The sequence below is a fragment of the Medicago truncatula genome, chromosome 8, assembly GCF_003473485.1.
Source record: "Medicago truncatula cultivar Jemalong A17 chromosome 8, MtrunA17r5.0-ANR, whole genome shotgun sequence".
NCBI lineage: Eukaryota > Viridiplantae > Streptophyta > Magnoliopsida > Fabales > Fabaceae > Medicago > Medicago truncatula.
Genome location: NC_053049.1, coordinates 49,184,379 through 49,202,117, shown reverse-complemented (window position 1 = coordinate 49,202,117; position 17,739 = coordinate 49,184,379). Strand labels below are relative to the sequence as shown.

The following is a 17,739-nucleotide window of genomic DNA, read 5'->3' as shown; positions in this document are numbered from 1 at the left end:
ATTATATAATCTTAATATGGGTAAATTTGAAAACTTTGAGTGCGCATGAGAGGTTTGAGACCTTCGGATCAGGTCCCATCCAGAACAATTTGTGCATGTGTTTGGTTCCATTGTGGTGTTTTGAAAGAGAGTTGGGCATATCATAATTTATGTTCGGATATGTCAACTGAAAATATGATTTTGAGTACCGTAATTACCAAAATGAATTTAAATGTTTATTTCTTTTGAAATATATAAGGAGAACGTATTTTACTTTCTATGAAGTAAATGGGTTGTTTTTGAAAAAGTTTTTTATAGATTACCTTTGAAGAATAATGGATAATTTACCCACCAACCAATGAAAATGAGCAATTTGTTGGTGGGGTCAAGATAGTTCATGGATACCACTTAAAAATGTGCTTATGTGGCTAATGTGTATTGATTATAATAAATTACCCATCATTCTTCCATGGGTACCCTAATTCTCACCTTTTGAAAAATTACATAAACGGGTGGGTTTCGGGTTTTTTGGTACGTTGTCTCTAACTAACCTAGAGACCGAGGATAGAGAAAGGGTTTGAGAGAATTGTTGTTCCCACATTTGGTTTGGCTGTGCCACACGAGTAAATTACTCAAATGCCCTTCGGTAGTAAACTGCCGAAGTTTTTAGGAAACCGGCGGCAGTTAACTGCCGAGGAAAACCTCGGTAATTAACTGCCGAGGAAAATGTTATAAGAACAGAACTGCATAGGAGTTTCCAAAACTCCATTGTTGTGTTTTGAATTATCCAAGGTGCGATTTTGAGTCATTTGAAGCCATTACAAGCCAATTTCAATCACAAAAACAAGTAAGTTTTTTGAATCCTATTGCATTGTTGCTTTGTGGTCGAATTGTATGTTATTTTTTGTTAAATTTCGATTATATAGGTTTGATTATATTGATTTGTTGATTTTATGATATGTTAGGATAGTTTAGGTTAGAATGGTTAGAATTGTTAGGATAGTTTAGGTTAGTATAAGTTGAATTGATCGCCATTTTTTTTTTAATGTAGATATGTCTCAGAATCAGAATCAGGGTAACGTTCACGGTGATGAGAAGAAAAAAGAAAAATCACCTATGACGTGGCATGAAATTGTTTGCGATGGTTCCGAAAAAAAGAAGGGTTCGAAGGTGCCAGTGTACAATCACTCGAGGTTGGGGAGGAGCGGAAGGACATGCTATTTCGGTCCTCAACCAAAACAAGGTACCGCATGGACTGTAGCGGACAAGCCGATTGATTTGTGTGACGAGGAAGAATGAATGTAATGACTTTTAATGCCTAATTGTTTTGGATTTTTTTATGTTTTATTTTTGTGTCGCGCACATTTTGTTTGACATTATGGTATTTAGAATAAAATTGCATTTGGAATAAATAAATTTGAAAACAAAATAAGATATAAAAGTGTATATAATAATTAAACAAACACACATTTAAAGAAAATAATTAAACATAAAAAATAGAATTAAAAAAAAACACATATAAAAGTGGATATAATAATTAAACAAACACACATTTAAATTAAAGAAAATATTTTAACATAAAGAAAAAACAATTAAAAAAAATACACTTACATTATTTGAATTATACCAGAGTGGCAACGCCACATGACCGACATAAGTGTGGAGCAAGGACAAGTCAGCCGGTCCACCAGGAAAGGGAGGGTCCACAGGTAACACCTCCGGTGCAGCAGCTGCTGCAATGTCATCCTCGTCTCCTGCATCCTGCTGCTGTGGTATATGATCCTGGTCATATCCACCATCAGTCACATCATGCTGTACCTGATCCTGATAGTTCAGGTACTCCACACCAGTCTGGTCAACAGGCTGTGACGGGTCAACAACTTGTGACTCCTCAGGCTGTGTAGCCTTTTGGGATGTGGCCGCTCTGCCTCTCCCTCCGGTGACTCTGAGTCATCGCACGCCTACCACCAATCATCTTAGATGGATCAATGGGGTCCTGATCAGCCATATCTACAAAAAAAAAAAAATTAACATCATTTCTATAACCTAATCAAACACATTAAACCTAAACTAAACTAAACATAAACAAAATTAAACTCATTAAAAGTACAACAATGAACATCATTTCCATAACCTAAAATCATTTAATATAATCATCATTACAATAAAATTTATGTCTATCATTTTCATAATAACCTAAACATCATTCAATAATTAACATACACTTAATCATTTCTATACAACTAAATCATTTGTGTCCATCATAATTCTCCTAACCTAAACTAACTAAAAAATCAAAATACACTTAACCAAACTATAATTAACATCATTTCTATCATTTCCATAACTAAACTAACTAAATAATCAATAAAATTGTCATTGAGACATTTTATCAAACACTTTGTGTGCAAAAATTCAAATTGTGTTCATTTGCCACCATTCAAAGCCACATTAAGATTTAAACAACATAGGCAACAACTACATTCAATTATCAATTTCTAAACTACACATGCAATCATCAAATTGTCAATTTTGAAATCAACCCTAACCACATACAAACTACTCTAATTTTTTTAAAAAAATCAACCTAAACAAATTAACATTAACATTAAAATGATTGACACAACTTACTTGTGATAATGTGCACTTGATTTGCTTGCAATTCGTGAAAATGGATTTGGTGAAGATTGGAGAGAAATTGAGAATTTAGAAGGTTTTTTGGAAATGAAAGGTTCTGGTTCTGGTTCAGTATTCCTCGGCAGTTAACTGCCGCCGGTTTCCTAATTGCTATCAAAGGGCATTTGAGTAATTTACTCGTGTGGCACAACCAATCTAAACCTGGGAACAGCAATTCTCAAAGGGTTTTCGCTTTAAAACTGAATCGTCATTCATCAAATGCCATAAACGAAAGGGTAAAAATCGACGCAACAGTAAACCATGATGGGAGAAGGAAGAAGCAGCAGCAGCAACAGCAACAGCAACGGTGATGTTCTGATGCTTGAAGCTCCACCTTCTTACGGTAGGTCTAGCCATTCCGATGCCGAAATCATCGACGCATTGCCTTACATCGACGACGATTACAGCGACCCAAGGGTTAAGATCGAAGTCGACCGTCTCGTTGAAGAAGAGATGCGCCGCAGCTCCAAAAAACCCGCGGATTTCCTTAAAGATTTTCCACCTCTTCCCTCTTCCAATTTTCATGTAATTAGCCACACTCTTTCTCCGTTAGGGTTTTTGTTTTTTTTTTCTCTTTTAGATTTACGATTCTATTATCTGAAATTGTTGCTTCAGGATTATCCAATGATTGGTAGAGAATACGAGCGTGTAAGAGCTGGTAGGCCTCCTGTTTCTCTTGATAGGTCCAGATATGAATTAGAAGCTCCACCTGTTAATAAAAGGAACGATGAAACTGCTTGGAAACTTGCTATTCAACGAGCTCAACGACTTCTTCAATATCAAACCATCAGGTCTTCAATTTATATGTTTTTAATAAGTATGTTTTGACATTCATATTATCATTAACTTGTTTAACTAACTATTTAAGTTAATATGCAGAATGGAAAATTTGGATTTGTTGTTTAAACATGGCCCTGATGCATGGAAACAGCACAATCAACGATTGGAAGTATACTTGTCAAGGTTTGTTTGTTCATCCAATTATTGTGGCTCATATTTAGAGTAAACTGTTGAATTTTACATTTGTTGCTGTGTGGATTCAGTATGTTTTGTTCACTCTCTGCCTGTACCTGTGCAAATTTTGCTTATTTCATACCTTAGCACATGACATGAACATTCTTACATACCTCAGATTAAGCTTTTTGTTGAATTGGTTCTTGAGAGTCACTTTGGATAGGATAGGAATGTTTCTCAGTAAATGTGGTACTTGAGGTTGACGGCTTTAGATGACAACCTCGGATGTTGTATGCAATGCAATACCCTACTGGTTGGTGGAATGATAACGTTTTTGTTTTTGGATTTTAAGACTTTATTAGCTACAAAAGAAGAAAGAAAATCTCTTGAGGAAATCGTTGACCTCTACGTCCCTCTTAATCGTCTCAACCTTGATTCATTAGATACGTTCTTGACTCTAGCCTCTCCAAGTTCACTAAAGGCACCAGTCTATATTTTTCATTTTCATTTTCATTTCCACACACAACACAGCTGGCAATGATGATAAACATGCCGGTCTTACGGCTACCATTTACTTCTTTGGTAGTAGATTGATTACTTTCATGTTTAGGGTTTTCTGAGCCTGTTTTATTCATCTTTTTCTTATAAGTTTTTAATTTTTCCTTTTTTCAAAACAAGGTTGAATTTCTACATCTATGTCTTCTATCATGGGTCACTCTATTTTTTAATGAATAAGGTCAATGATTTCCTTCTATTTTCCTCCTGAATCAAGGTCAATCATGGTTGAAATTCTTCATATTTTTCTCTTGAAGAAATCAAGGTCAATCAGTGCTCTGTGGTAAATTATTTTGTACCTGCGCATCATTTGCTTACTTCATACATTTGCAAATGAAAATTCTGACATACCTGCATTAGGTTCTGTATGACTAAATTGTACATAGAATACTTCGTTCCTTTCTGTTTTAAATTTCTTCCCTAGTGCAATCGGCTTAAGCTTTTTGTTGAATTGGTTCTTGAGAGTGATTCTGCAGATAGGAATGTTTCATAGTAAATATGGTACTTGAGCATGACAGCCTTGGTTGTTGTATGCAATATCCTGCTGGTGGTGGAATCATAATGTTCTATTTTAATTAATTTTTTGGACTTTAAGACCTTATTAGCTAGAAAAGAAGAAATCTCTTAAGGAAATCATTGACCTCTACGTCCTTCTTAATCGTCCCAACCTTGATTCAATAAATATGTTCTTGACTCTGGCCTCCCCAAGTTCACTAGAGGCACAGGTCCATATTTTTTATTTTCATTTTCAAACGAAATACAAAGTCTGTTCCTTTAACTGGCAATGATGATAAAAGGCCGGTCTTACGGCTGCCATTTACTTATTGGTAGTAGATTGATTACTTTAAGGTTTAGGGTTTTCTGAGCCAGTTTTATTCACTTTTTTATTCTAAGTTTTTAATTTTCCCTTTTCAAAACAAGGTTGAAATTCTACATCCTTGTCTTCAATCGTGGGTCATTCTATTTTTTTATGAATAAGGTCAATGCTTTCCTTCTATTTTTCTCCTGAATCAAGGTCAGTCATGGTTGAAATTCTTCATATTTTTCTCTTGAAGAAATCCAGTGACAAAAATGAGATCAGTGCTCTGCGGTAAATTATTTTGTATCTGTACATCATTTGCTTACTTATACGTTAGCTAAAGAAAATTCTGACATACCTGCATTGGGTTCTGTATGACTGAATTGTACATGGAATACTTCGTTCCTTTTTGTTTTAAATTTCTTCCCTAGAGCAATCGGCTTAAGCTTTTTGTTGAATTGGTTCTTGAGAGTGATTCTGCAGTTAGGAATGTTTCATAGTAAATATGGTACTTGAGCATGACAGCCTTGGTTGTTGTATGCAATATCCTGCTGGTTGGTGGAATGATAATGTTCTAATTTAATTAATTTTTTGGACTTTAAGACCTTATTAGCTAGAACAGAATAAATCTCTTAAGGAAATCATTGACCTCTACGTCCTTCTTAATTGTCCCAACCTTGATTCAATAAATATGTTCTTGACTCTGGCCTCCCCAAGTTCACTAGAGGCACAGGTCCATATTTTTCATTTTCATTTTCAAACGAAATATAAAGTCTGTTCCTTTAACTGGCAATGATGATAAAAGGCCGGTCTTACAGCTGCCATTTACTTATTGGTAGTAGATTGATTAGTTTCAGGTTTAGGGTTTTCTGAGCCAGTTTTATTCACCTTTTTATTCTAAGTTTTTAATTTTCCCTTTTCAAAACAAGGTTGAAATTCTACATCTTTGTCTTCAATCATGGGTCATTCTATTTTTTTATGAATAAGGTCAATGCTTTCCTTCTATTTTTCTCCTGAATCAAGGTCAGTCATGGTTGAAATTCTTCATATTTTTCTCTTGAAGAAATCCAGTGACAAAAATGAGATCAGTGCTCTGCGGTAAATTATTTTGTATCTGTGCATCATTTGCTTACTTATACGTTAGCTAAAGAAAATTCTGACATACCTGCATTGGGTTCTGTATGACTGAATTGTACATGGAATACTTCGTTCCTTTTTGTTTTAAATTTCTTCCCTAGAGCAATTGGCTTAAGCTTTTTGTTGAATTGGTTCTTGGGAGTGATTCTGCAGTTAGGAATGTTTCATAGTAAATATGGTACTTGAGCATGACAGCCTTGGTTGTTGTATGCAATATCCTGCTGGTTGGTGGAATGATAATGTTCTAATTTAATTAATTTTTTGGACTTTAAGACCTTATTAGCTAGAACAGAAGAAATCTCTTAAGGAAATCATTGACCTCCACGTCCTTCTTAATCGTCCCAACCTTGATTCAGTAAATATGTTCTTGACTCTGGCCTCCCCAACTTCACTAGAGGCACTGGTCCATATTTTTCATTTTCATTTTCAAACGAAATACAAAGTCTGTTCCTTTAACTGGCAATGATGATAAAAGGCCGGTCTTACGGCTGCCATTTACGTATTGGTAGTAGATTGATTACTTTAAGGTTTAGGGTTTTCTGAGCCAGTTTTATTCACCTTTTTCTTCTAAGTTTTTAATTTTCCTTTTTCAAAACAAGGTTGAAATTCTACATCTTTGTCTTCAATCATGGGTCATTCTATTTTTTTATGAATAAAGTCAATGATTTCCTTCTATTTTTCTCCTGAATCAAGGTCAGTCCTGGTTGAAATTCTTCATATTTTTCTCTTGAAGAAATCCAGTGACAAATGAGATCAGTGCTCTGCAGTAAATTATTTTGTATCTGTACATCATTTGCTTACTTATACGTTAGCTAAAGAAAATTCTGACATACCTGTGTTTGTTCTGTATGACTGAATTGCACATAGAATACTTTGTTCTTTTCTGTTTTAAATTTCTTCCCTAGAGCAATTGGCTTAAGCCGCGGATAGGAATGTTTCACAGTAAATATGGTACTTGAGCTTGACAGCCTTGGTCGGTTTTGTATGCAACTGCTGGTTGGTGGAATGATAATGTTCTAATTTTTATACTTAATTTTTTTGGATTTTAAGACATTATTAGCTACGGAAGAAGAAATCTCTTGAGGAAATCATTGATTTCTACGTTCTTCTTAATCGTTTCAACCTTGATTCATTAAATGTGTTCTTGACTTTGGCCTCCCCAAGTTCGCTAGAGGCACCAATCCATATTTTTCAGTTTCCTTTTCAAACAAAACACAAAGTATGTTACTTTAACTGGCAATGATGATATAAGTTCGGTCTTACCGCTACCATTTACTTCTTTGGTAGTAGATTGATTACTTTCATGTTTAGGGTTTTCTGAGCCAGTTTTATTCACCTTTTTCTTCTAAGTTTTTATTTTTTCCTTTTTTCAAAAGGTTGAAATTCTACATCATGGGTCATTCTATTTTTTAATGAATAAGGTCAATGATCTCCTCCTATTTTTCTCTTGAATCAAGGTCAATCATGGTTGAAATTCTTCATATTTTTTCTCTTGAAGAAATCTAGTGACAAAAACGAGATCAGTGCTCTGTGGTAAATTATTTTGTACCTGTGCATCATTTGCTTACTTCATATGTTGGCTAAAGAAAATTCTGACATACCTGCGTTTGTTCTGTATGACTGAATTGTACATATAATACTTTGTTCCTTTCTGTTTTAAATTTCTTCGCTAGTGCAATTGACTAAAGCTGCGGATAGGAATGTTTCACAGTAAATATGGTACTTGAGCTTGCAGCTTTGGTTGTTGTTGTATGCAACTGCTGGTTGGTGGAATGATAATGTTCTATTTTTTTTTTTTTTTTTTTTTTGGATTTTAAGATCTTATTAGCTACAAAAGAAGGAAACCCCTTGAGGAAATCACCGACCTCTACGTCCTTCTTAATCGTTTCAACCTTGATTCATTGAATATGTTCTTGACTATGGCCTCTCCAAGTTCACTAGAGGCACTGACCCATATTTTTCATTTTCCTTTTCAAACAAAACACAAAGTATGTTTCTTTAACTGGCAATGATGATAAAAGGCCGGTCTTACGGCTTCCATTTACTTCTATGGTAGTAGATTGATTACTTTCATGTTTAGGGTTTTCTGGGCCAGTTTTATTCACCTTTTTCTTCTAAGTTTTTAATTTTTCCTTTTTTTAAAACAAGGTTGAATTTCTACATCTATGTCTTCTATCATGGGTCATTCTATTTTTTAATGAATAAGGTCAATGATCTCCTTCTATTTTTCTCTTGAATCAAGGTCAATCATGGTTGAAATTCTTCATATTTTTCTCTTGAAGAAATCTAGTGACAAAAATGAGATCAGTGCTCTGGTGAATTATTTTGTTGTTGTATGCAATATCCTGCGGATACAATGTTTCACATAAATATGGTAGTTGAGGCTGACATGCTTGAGACATTCCCTTAAGTTCCTAATTAACAAGTATTCAAACCTGACTTTATTTTTCCATATTGGTTTGGTTGCTTGAGTGAGGCTTACTCGAGTGTCTTTCTAAAGAAACTATTAGCAGATTCTTTAAGTCTCTTGCTTGGAGCATTTCTTAGTTCAGTGCTTCTCAATACTCGTTACCTTGTACATAAAATGCACGCGACATATTAATTCATTAACAGTAGTTAATAATTTTTTCTAGGGAAAAGTTTGTTTGATAAACGGCCGAATATTGTTTGATTGTAAATAAGCTAGTCTCAGGAACAAGCTTGTTAAAAAATGAACCTATTCTACATGCATCCCCTCTTTTTATCAAAGTATATTTATTAAAATCGCAACGCAAAAAACAATCCCTTTGATCCTTATGAAAGTGTTCTCAACTCGGGAACATCATCCGGTATCATTCTTAGGACAAAGACTGCAGCAGTAAACCAAGAATTAGGGGCAGGGTGAATTCTATGAACACTTTCTCTCTAACACTCACTCTCTTATTGGTTGAAACTTATGTGAGTCTCACACTTTGGAAATGGATCCCACATAAAGTGACGAGACCCACATAAGTTTCACCCAATAGGAGAGTGAGTTTTGGAGAGAGTGTTAGAAAGGGGGTATTCCTGGCATTTCTGTAGGGGACAAACATCTTTATCCCTAATTGCAGTCTAAGCAACTCCTTTTTCTTCACATGAAAGGTGACTCCTTTGCATCATTAGGCATATCTCAAAACTTACTAGTCTTAAGGACTGTATTTCATAGCATTATATCCTTTTTCTTTCATGGATTTTAATTTTGAGGAACTATTGTTCTGTTTTCACTTACATATCACTTTTCGTATAGCATTGGTTACAGTTGTGTTATCTATTTTCAGAATGCAGAAATTAGCTCAGGAACAAAATGATAAGATTGAAAAGGTTAACCGTGAAAGGAAATATCATCAGGTGAATATGACTTTCCTGTCCACCCTTGTCACTGTTATTTTTTAAAAAATTCTTGTTAAGTTTACTTAAAGTCACATTTTTTTAATAACTATTGTCAGCAAAACACCGCTTATGAGCTTAATGCTTTGTCCATGCAATGGAATGAGCTCTGTCAGAAAAATATAGACATCAAAGTTGTGTGTGCTTCAGTTGAAACTCACTTAAATGAACTGAGAAGAGAAGCAGCAGAAAGGTAACTCAGCTTTGTAAATTTTGTTTTTCTTGGCCGATTTCATCTAGTTTTGGTGTGTAATTAGTTTTTTTTTCTTTCTTTCCAGAGGCTGGAACTTGGATGCTATCACTGAAAATGGCCAACTGGCAAATTCGGAATCATGAGATTTGTATCAGTTTATCTAGTTTTGTATCTGTAATTCTGACTTAAATTGCTATTGTACCTATTAATATTTAGTTTATTTATATCATGAAAATATTGCCCATCTGCGCATCGAAAAAGATAAATATGCCAATTTTTTTGGTCTGTAACATGTCAAAATGTTAGAGTAAACTGTTTGTAGGAAAAACATGACTTGGTTTTTTTGGTGACAACATGATTTGGTTAGTAACACATAATTTTCCACCACTTATCTTGCTAACCAATGTCTTCTATCTTGTCTGAGGTATATAGTCAGCGAATCACACAAACCTCTTGAATTTCACTCTATATATTTGTAGGCTTTCTATCTGAAAATCCTATATAGCATAAACGATTACTATTGAAATGATACTTCTCTACTTCCATCATATCCACAAACAATTAAAATTTTCAAATGGTGGAGAGAATCAAATAGCAATGAATAAACGTATATTAACCTTCATAAAAAAAATCCAGAAATTCATCACCTTCAAACACAAATTCAGAAATTTAATAAATCAAAGATTAAAAACTTAAACTCAAACCATCAAATTTTGCTTCCTGTTTCTGCTTCTTCTTCACAATACCCTTTGAAATAAAATTCACAAATTTTGTTCACACAACATCAACAACACACCAACAACAACAGTAAGAAGGAAAGAGGAGAATGAGGACCAGACTTGAGTGTTGAAACTGGACGGAGAAATCATGATGATGGTGGACGATGGCTGAAGGAGGAGGGACAAAATTCTCGGCAGTCACCAGCTCAGGTGAAAGGCGGAGGCATTCATTGCGGAGGCAGCAATCAATATGGTAACGGTGTACAGTCATCAATAGGGGGGAATAGCAAGGAGTTACAAAATCAGAAGAATATTTTTGCTGAGTTAATGCGAAATTCGTTACTATTGAAGGGGAGAATCAGAACAGAAAAGGCAGTTATTAAAGAGCAATCAAATGAGCCTAAAATCGTGGAGGAGGAATCCAACGATGAGGTTAGTATGGAATCAGAGAAGAAAAGAATGAGGGATGGGCGTAATAATGTCCACAAATATCTACATAATCCAATGGTCAATTCATTTAATTAGTACAATTTCGACCAATAATGTCTGAGATTTGTAATCACATGCCTGTCCACACACTACCAACAACATAGAAAAGTAATTGCACCATCCAACAACATAAAAGAAACCCTAGAGAGAACACAAAGTGATAACATACCTATCATGCACCGACTAATGAACGTACACATAAAAAAAAATGATAGGTGAGGTTGGTAGGCGATGGAGGAAGCCACCAAGAGGGTTCCCACGGTTGTAGGCTTTGAGTGAGAATATGAAACAGTTTGTGATGGAGAGGAAGTGTTTGGAGACGAGGGAGAGAGACTCTAAGTAGGGACTATTGTTGTTGTAGTCATCGATGAGGAATTTGAAGGAAGGTTTACCTCAAAAGAAAAGAAAGAGTAAAGGAAGAACTACGAACATGTTTGTTCTTTCTGGACCAAAGTGAAAGTTTCTTTGACTTGTTCAATAAGTTAGGGTTATCCATTCAACTTCAAGTCACGTCCAAATTAAAACGGATTTTTGTTTTTTTACAAAATAAAAAAGACAAGTTTAATTATCTTCTGATTTTTATTTTTATTTTCTTTATAAAAAACTAGGAGTCATCAGACGTGTTTGTCCTCACCCTATATATAGAACATGTGGGAAGAAGATGTGAGATATAAATTATTATTTGCAGTGGCGTTGCCAGGACCTTCACTAGAGGGCTCAAGTTATTTTTGTTTCGATCCACCATCAAATATGCCACAATGTGTTCTTAAGTATTGTCCATTTTGGATCGTTGAATGAACCCTCACAATTTTGTCCTTTATAAAAGACGCTCACTGGATTGATGAGTGTGATTGTTGTATATAAACTATTGTTGGTGTCGTTTTTTAAACAATAATGTGAAATTTTAAAGTATACTGGTACATATACTTTTAATATTTACCAGAATAATTTTTCTAAATGATGATGATATATATAAACTATAAATTTACATTCTTTCAAAAAAAAACTATAAATTTACATATATTTAATAATTTTTTGAGAGGATATATTTAATAAAAGCTACTACATATTTTACAAAAATATCACATTTTGGACCAAAACAATTGAAAATGGACCAATATTGTTTTTTGCGCCATTTTAAATACTACCTTAAACATTTCAAATGTTAGATATATATATGATATGATATGATTCTGGACCAGAATTAGTCATATATATTTTCTTAGCTTAGTAGCAAAGTTTTTAGTACCCTCGTAATAAACATGAGTTAGCTATGCCATTTTATTGAAATATTTTGAATAAATTTATTGTGATTGCATCAGCTTTAAATATCTTTAATTAATTAATTAATAAATGGAGAGAAACATGACTACGACTTCGATGAGACATAAAATACATATTATTAGTGTACAAAACTTAAGAGAGAATTGCAAGCTTTAATATAAGAGAGAGTGATAGCTTGCAACAAATTAGGAGAGATTGGAGAGCATAGGTGCAAAAAGGGTTCAATATTCAAATTTTAGAGGGTTTAAGGTCAATAAAATACATATTATTAGTGTAAATTTGTAAAGTTGAGGGGGTTCATATGATTATTCTGACTAACACATGGGTCTGTTCCTGATTATTTGTACTAATATTTATCTATGCATTATTCTTCGTACTATATTTTATTATTTATATGCATTACTGATTTTTTTTTTTTTTTGTGGTTTTGTCCCACTTTAAAGTGTGTGAACAATGAGAAGAAGTTGAAGAATATGCATAACAGTAACAAGTTGCTATTTGCATCTACAAAGAGGAGGCACAAGGAGACATCTAACTTTCATCTTCTGATTGGTGAATGATAATGACATTGGATAAGACCACAATGGTCCTGTTTCTTGAGCTCATGCGATAAATGTGATGGTTGAGTTGTTAAGGGCTGATCTAGAGGGTGATGAGGAGATGCATCTGAACGGGGATCAAGTTGACTGGATATATATGTTGTACTTGGTGGGCATCACTCTCTTTACTGACAAGAGCGCCACCTATGTTGATGTGACATCTCTAAATTACCTTTTTGACCTTGAGCTGGTTACCAATTTTTTATGGGAGAGTGGTTGTCCTAGCTCACTTATACGTGGTGTTTAATGTTGCATGCCATTTTGAGACCTATTACTGGCTGGATATGCAACTCTGCTTCAGATATGACAATGAAAGTGTAATTTAGAGTAAACATGTTTTGTTATGTGTTGTGTAATGATTGTTATACATTGATACAAACTTGGATATTACAATACATCGAGGGATTCTAAGGCAGTGATTATCAGTATGGCTACAAGGAAGATTGATACCCACGTGCTACAATGTACTCCAACGAATTGGGTCTAGTTGTCATAAATCCTTATAGAGCACACCTAGATCACATCATAACTAGTGACTATGTATTCTATCTGTACGTGCAACACCATCAGACATGCCTATTTCAGCGGATCAACACCTATTATGGATAGCTCATATACGTACCTCTCATGGCCTATTATCTACCGAAGTGTGTAATGCCCTAGTTTGGCAGGGTCCATATATACTATTCCCAATAGTGTTGTATATGTGTCGTAATATAACCTGATGGTGTTGGTGTAGGACATTGGAGTGTGTTTCTCCTCAAGGTCTCAGTTCGATTATCCTCGATACCAATTTAGGTGGGCTAGTTTAGATTCTTCAAAAAAAAAAAAACTAAATTAACTTTATTTAGATTTTATTTTCCGAATTTATTTTTTTGAAGAATAAAAAATGAATTATATAAACGACGGTGGCGAACTCTCTGTAGCACAACGTGTACTGAAGAGGTTGCCCCAAAATTACAAGCTGCTCGTGCAAACAAGATTTGGCGGAACTAGACAATTTGTAGTGTTTTCCTAGTTTGGATTTGGATGATATCATTCAAAATATGGTAAAAATTGTTCGGATTATATAATTTAAATAAATATAAAATGTAAAATTAAGAGGGTGCATCAGAAGCTAGTCGAGTGCCAAAAGAAATTTTCTTTTTCTAATCTTCTCAATAATTATTTTTTGGGTCTCGGATAAGTTAGATCATAGGCCCATGTCATTCAGCCAAACCTATTTTTTACCCTTACATATACAAAAACTTTACACACCCTGTAATGTTTCGATGCCTTGAAACATCTCCCAACACTAAAAGCTGAAGGGTGTGATCCAAGGTAACACATGTGAAAACATAAGCCCCTTTTGAATTCATATTGCAAGCCAATTCGACTGTTGACAGTAAATGACGAGCCTAATCCAATGTGTGAAATTCAATTATGTGTCTGCATTAAGCATTACTTTCAATATTTCGAATGAATGAAACTGACAAAAACTATTCTGACATGCATCCGCATAAATCTTGGAAGAATCATAAATTTAGATTTTTGCGGAGGCAAAGACGATCTAATCATATCAAGTTAGATTTTACAAGTCTTGCAAGAACTATAGGATTAATTTATTCATGTCAAACTAGTTTTCTTCCTTTGATATTTGTAACACTGTAACTATCATAACTGAAAATTTCGAAAGCAAGCTATGTAGACATAATTGGTTTTCACACATTTGATAACGCTCGCCGACACATGGTGATTAGTGATCGTCTTCTTACAAGAAAAGGATGATTATGTTCGAGAGTCACAATTTGGGAAGGATACTTTGTTGACGATAATTGGTGGGAAAATGTTGATTATATACTTAAAATCCAAGGTTATTTAGTCTTTGCTAGATGCTTTCTAACTTCTTATGTTGGATTACATAAATTTATAGATATATTATTTTTTTGTAGCAATTATAGTACATAATGGCTAAGCAAATATACTAATAGAGAGTCCCTACGCATCAAGACATTGAGCTCATTAAGAAAAGAGAAAAAGTTTCAGAAATTGTTTTGTTCCTTGATGAAGATGAAAGGAGAAAAGTGAATGTAAAGTTTTCAAACTTCTTATTGAGAGAGCAATGCTCAATCTTGATAGAGATAAGATGGATCTAAAAATATGATAGTTCTTTCATGGTGCTCGATGCTCCGTTACTTGAGTAGGTTCCACTTAAGTTATTTGCACAACCTTGTTCATCTTCATGTTGTGAAAGTATTAGGAGCACATGTCCATTCTTTGAAGAGAAACAAGAAAGCACCACATAGAGCGATGAAAGATTTAGTAGTAACCTTTGACTTCTATCATGGAGTACTCCCCATTATGTCGTTGGATATGGGTTTGGATCATCGGATGATAATGAATTTCTTGAAGTTGTTTACTTGTCTTTAGATGAGTTAGACTTAGAGGCTGATTTTCTCGGAGTGGCAAGGATATGATTTTATCATTTTGCTTTACAATATTTTTCCTAATTAAAAGTACTTTGTTTTGTTTGATTTATGTCTTTAGTTGGTTGTTGAAATTATTGAAATTAAATAAACATAAGTTTTTTTTTTTTTTGAAAGTAAATAAACATAATTTTAGCATCTCATTGTTGACTCTATAAATTATGCTCATAAATTGGTTTGTTATATTAATATATAAATACATATAGTTTTGGTCAGGTCCTTTGTTTTTTATATTAGAAAAAAAAAAACCCATTTTAGCAAAAAATATAAATTATGAAGAGATGATGAAACGTACACCACCAAAAGAAAAATAACACAATTTATCTGGTGTTGACGAAGAAGACATATTATCCGGGCTGGTCATGTCCAGTGTCGGTAAAGATTGTTTTCCTTCAATTTAATTAATTTTGGGAAAATACTTAGTGACATTGTGGTTGGTGACATTGGCCGACCACAATGTCACATGTGTATAAAGAACAAAAAGACCATAGAAAAAATAAAGAAGAAAAGTCACTTGTGATATCGTAATTGACCAATGTCACCAACCATATCACCCAAGTACTACCCTTAATTTTGCTGGACTGGAAAGATGCATCGCAAGAATAGTATATTTTAGAAGATGTTATAGAAATTTTCTTGAAAATGTGTTCTAGAAAGCATAATTTTTAAAGTATTTCATTTCTTATTGTACTGATATGAAAAGTTTAGGCACCTAATAGATGTTTTTCAAAAAACTTCTCAAACAAACGGGCCCTGAGTTAACACATGAGCTAGTTTTTTTAAGTAATTTTTTAGGTGGTACACATAAACAAATAGTTTTTGATTTTTTAAAAATCTCTACAAAAATCCTGATTTTTTCTAATACAATTTTTTTTTTTAAAAGCTAAAACTAACGTACTCATATTCTCATCTATGGTGTCAATCTAATGGCATCATCATATTTTACATGCGTTATGATTTAATAAAATTTTGACAATAGAAAGTGACATGTAAACCTTAAATTGGACTATTTTTCACAAAGACGAGCTCCATTGAAGCATCTTTAGCCCCCATATATATAAGAACAATCTCTTCTACAAATATTGAATTTTTCTAGAATTCATAGGGAAAAATTAAGCATGAATGGTTCATATGATTTACACAATAGAGATGATATGTGTATACAAGACTTTGATACCAATTTATTTACACAATAAAGATAAAAATTTAAAATTTATAAATTATATTAATCAAAAGTCAAAATCAAACTTCAAATATATTTTGTTGAATGAAAATTAAGTTGAATTTTTTAGAGGAAAATTAAGTTAGATAAAATATATATTATACTATGAGTTATAAGATTACATTTATTAGGTGCAATCATATCAATAATAATGCACTAAATTCCATCATTATTTCACAGTTGATAGTGCTTGGACGAGAGTAATACTATGATGATTTTTTAGCATGCTTGACCGAAAGTAGTATTAGAAAAATTCTATGTGTTGCACCTCTAAAAACCTTTAAAAGGATTACATTTATTATTGTGAATTTGAAAATCAGCTTAAATTTTTTAATGAACTATGATAAAAATAAATGAAACAAATAAATTATAGTTTTTTTTCAAAACTAAAATTTTAGAGATGTTGTGTTCAGAAAAAAAAAAATACTTGAGTTGAGAGAAGAAGCATGACAATTACATTGATTTTAAGATGAAAATTTGAAAATATTAATTAATATATTAATGGTATGTTTAATGGTGATTGATGAACAACCAGATGTGGAGCAGAGGAAGAGGCAAAAGTTTCAACCATATGCACAAAAGGACACTCCAAGCTAGACGCACTTATTCCAAGACGATTCCATAGGTGCATTTTTCATGAGAGGAATATCTATTTCAGGAATTTCGTAGGACCTTAAAAAGAGTATTGCATTTTAGTGTCCTCAAGAATTAACTCGCCCATAGACTTTCTCAAAAAGAGTACTGCTATGAATCATAAATAACTTTCCAACCCCAAACCCTAACCCTAGTGCTCAAAGCATGTTAAATGGAAGATGCATGAACACATTATGGCACTGAGCCATCCAACCAGATTCACAATTAATTAGCCCATTATCACGTATTCCATGCATCCACATCTAATTATGACGAATACACCAACTAATGAGATTAATGTTTTTTTTTTTGGTCGGGTTTGAACCCCGAACCTTACATATTTTATGCATTATCCATACCAATTGAGTCAAGCTCACAAGTACAATGAAATTAATGTTTTCTCATACGTTAATGTATTCTTAATTATTTTTAACAATTGTGTAGAAAATATAGTGATTTGTTTATTATTATTGTCGTGTTGACTCTTGAGATTATTACTCACTTGATAACTTTGAAATTAGAAAACCGATAGATAAATTAGACAAAAAAAAAAGTCATCTTGATATTAACATTTTGAAGAGAGTGGCGCGTATGTTTCAAACATAAAAAAGTGGTTGTAATATCATAGTG

General features: G+C 33.4%; 1 protein-coding gene and 6 non-coding genes across 7 annotated transcripts; all 7 read left to right on the top strand.

The window, feature by feature from the left end:
• The first annotated feature begins 2,840 nt into the window (after positions 1-2,840).
• On the top strand, positions 2,841-10,070 carry LOC11414393 (pre-mRNA-splicing factor SPF27 homolog). The gene is made up of 6 exons (XM_003631018.4): positions 2,841-3,180; positions 3,271-3,446; positions 3,535-3,618; positions 9,397-9,466; positions 9,565-9,698; positions 9,784-10,070. Exons 1-6 carry the CDS (start codon positions 2,917-2,919, stop codon positions 9,839-9,841), a joined length of 786 nt encoding a protein of 261 aa, XP_003631066.1. The 5' UTR covers positions 2,841-2,916; the 3' UTR covers positions 9,842-10,070.
• Positions 4,142-4,234, top strand: LOC112417624 (small nucleolar RNA snoR113). The gene has a single exon (XR_003008225.1). It is a non-coding gene; the product is annotated as a small nucleolar RNA snoR113 (small nucleolar RNA).
• LOC112417622 (small nucleolar RNA snoR113) lies at positions 4,944-5,034 on the top strand. The gene has a single exon (XR_003008223.1). It is a non-coding gene; the product is annotated as a small nucleolar RNA snoR113 (small nucleolar RNA).
• LOC112417623 (small nucleolar RNA snoR113) lies at positions 5,751-5,841 on the top strand. The gene has a single exon (XR_003008224.1). It is a non-coding gene; the product is annotated as a small nucleolar RNA snoR113 (small nucleolar RNA).
• Positions 6,558-6,648, top strand: LOC112417621 (small nucleolar RNA snoR113). Its single transcript, XR_003008222.1, has one exon. It is a non-coding gene; the product is annotated as a small nucleolar RNA snoR113 (small nucleolar RNA).
• Positions 7,335-7,426, top strand: LOC112417627 (small nucleolar RNA snoR113). The gene has a single exon (XR_003008227.1). It is a non-coding gene; the product is annotated as a small nucleolar RNA snoR113 (small nucleolar RNA).
• LOC112417626 (small nucleolar RNA snoR113) lies at positions 8,104-8,195 on the top strand. Its single transcript, XR_003008226.1, has one exon. It is a non-coding gene; the product is annotated as a small nucleolar RNA snoR113 (small nucleolar RNA).
• Positions 10,071-17,739: the final 7,669 nt, after the last annotated feature.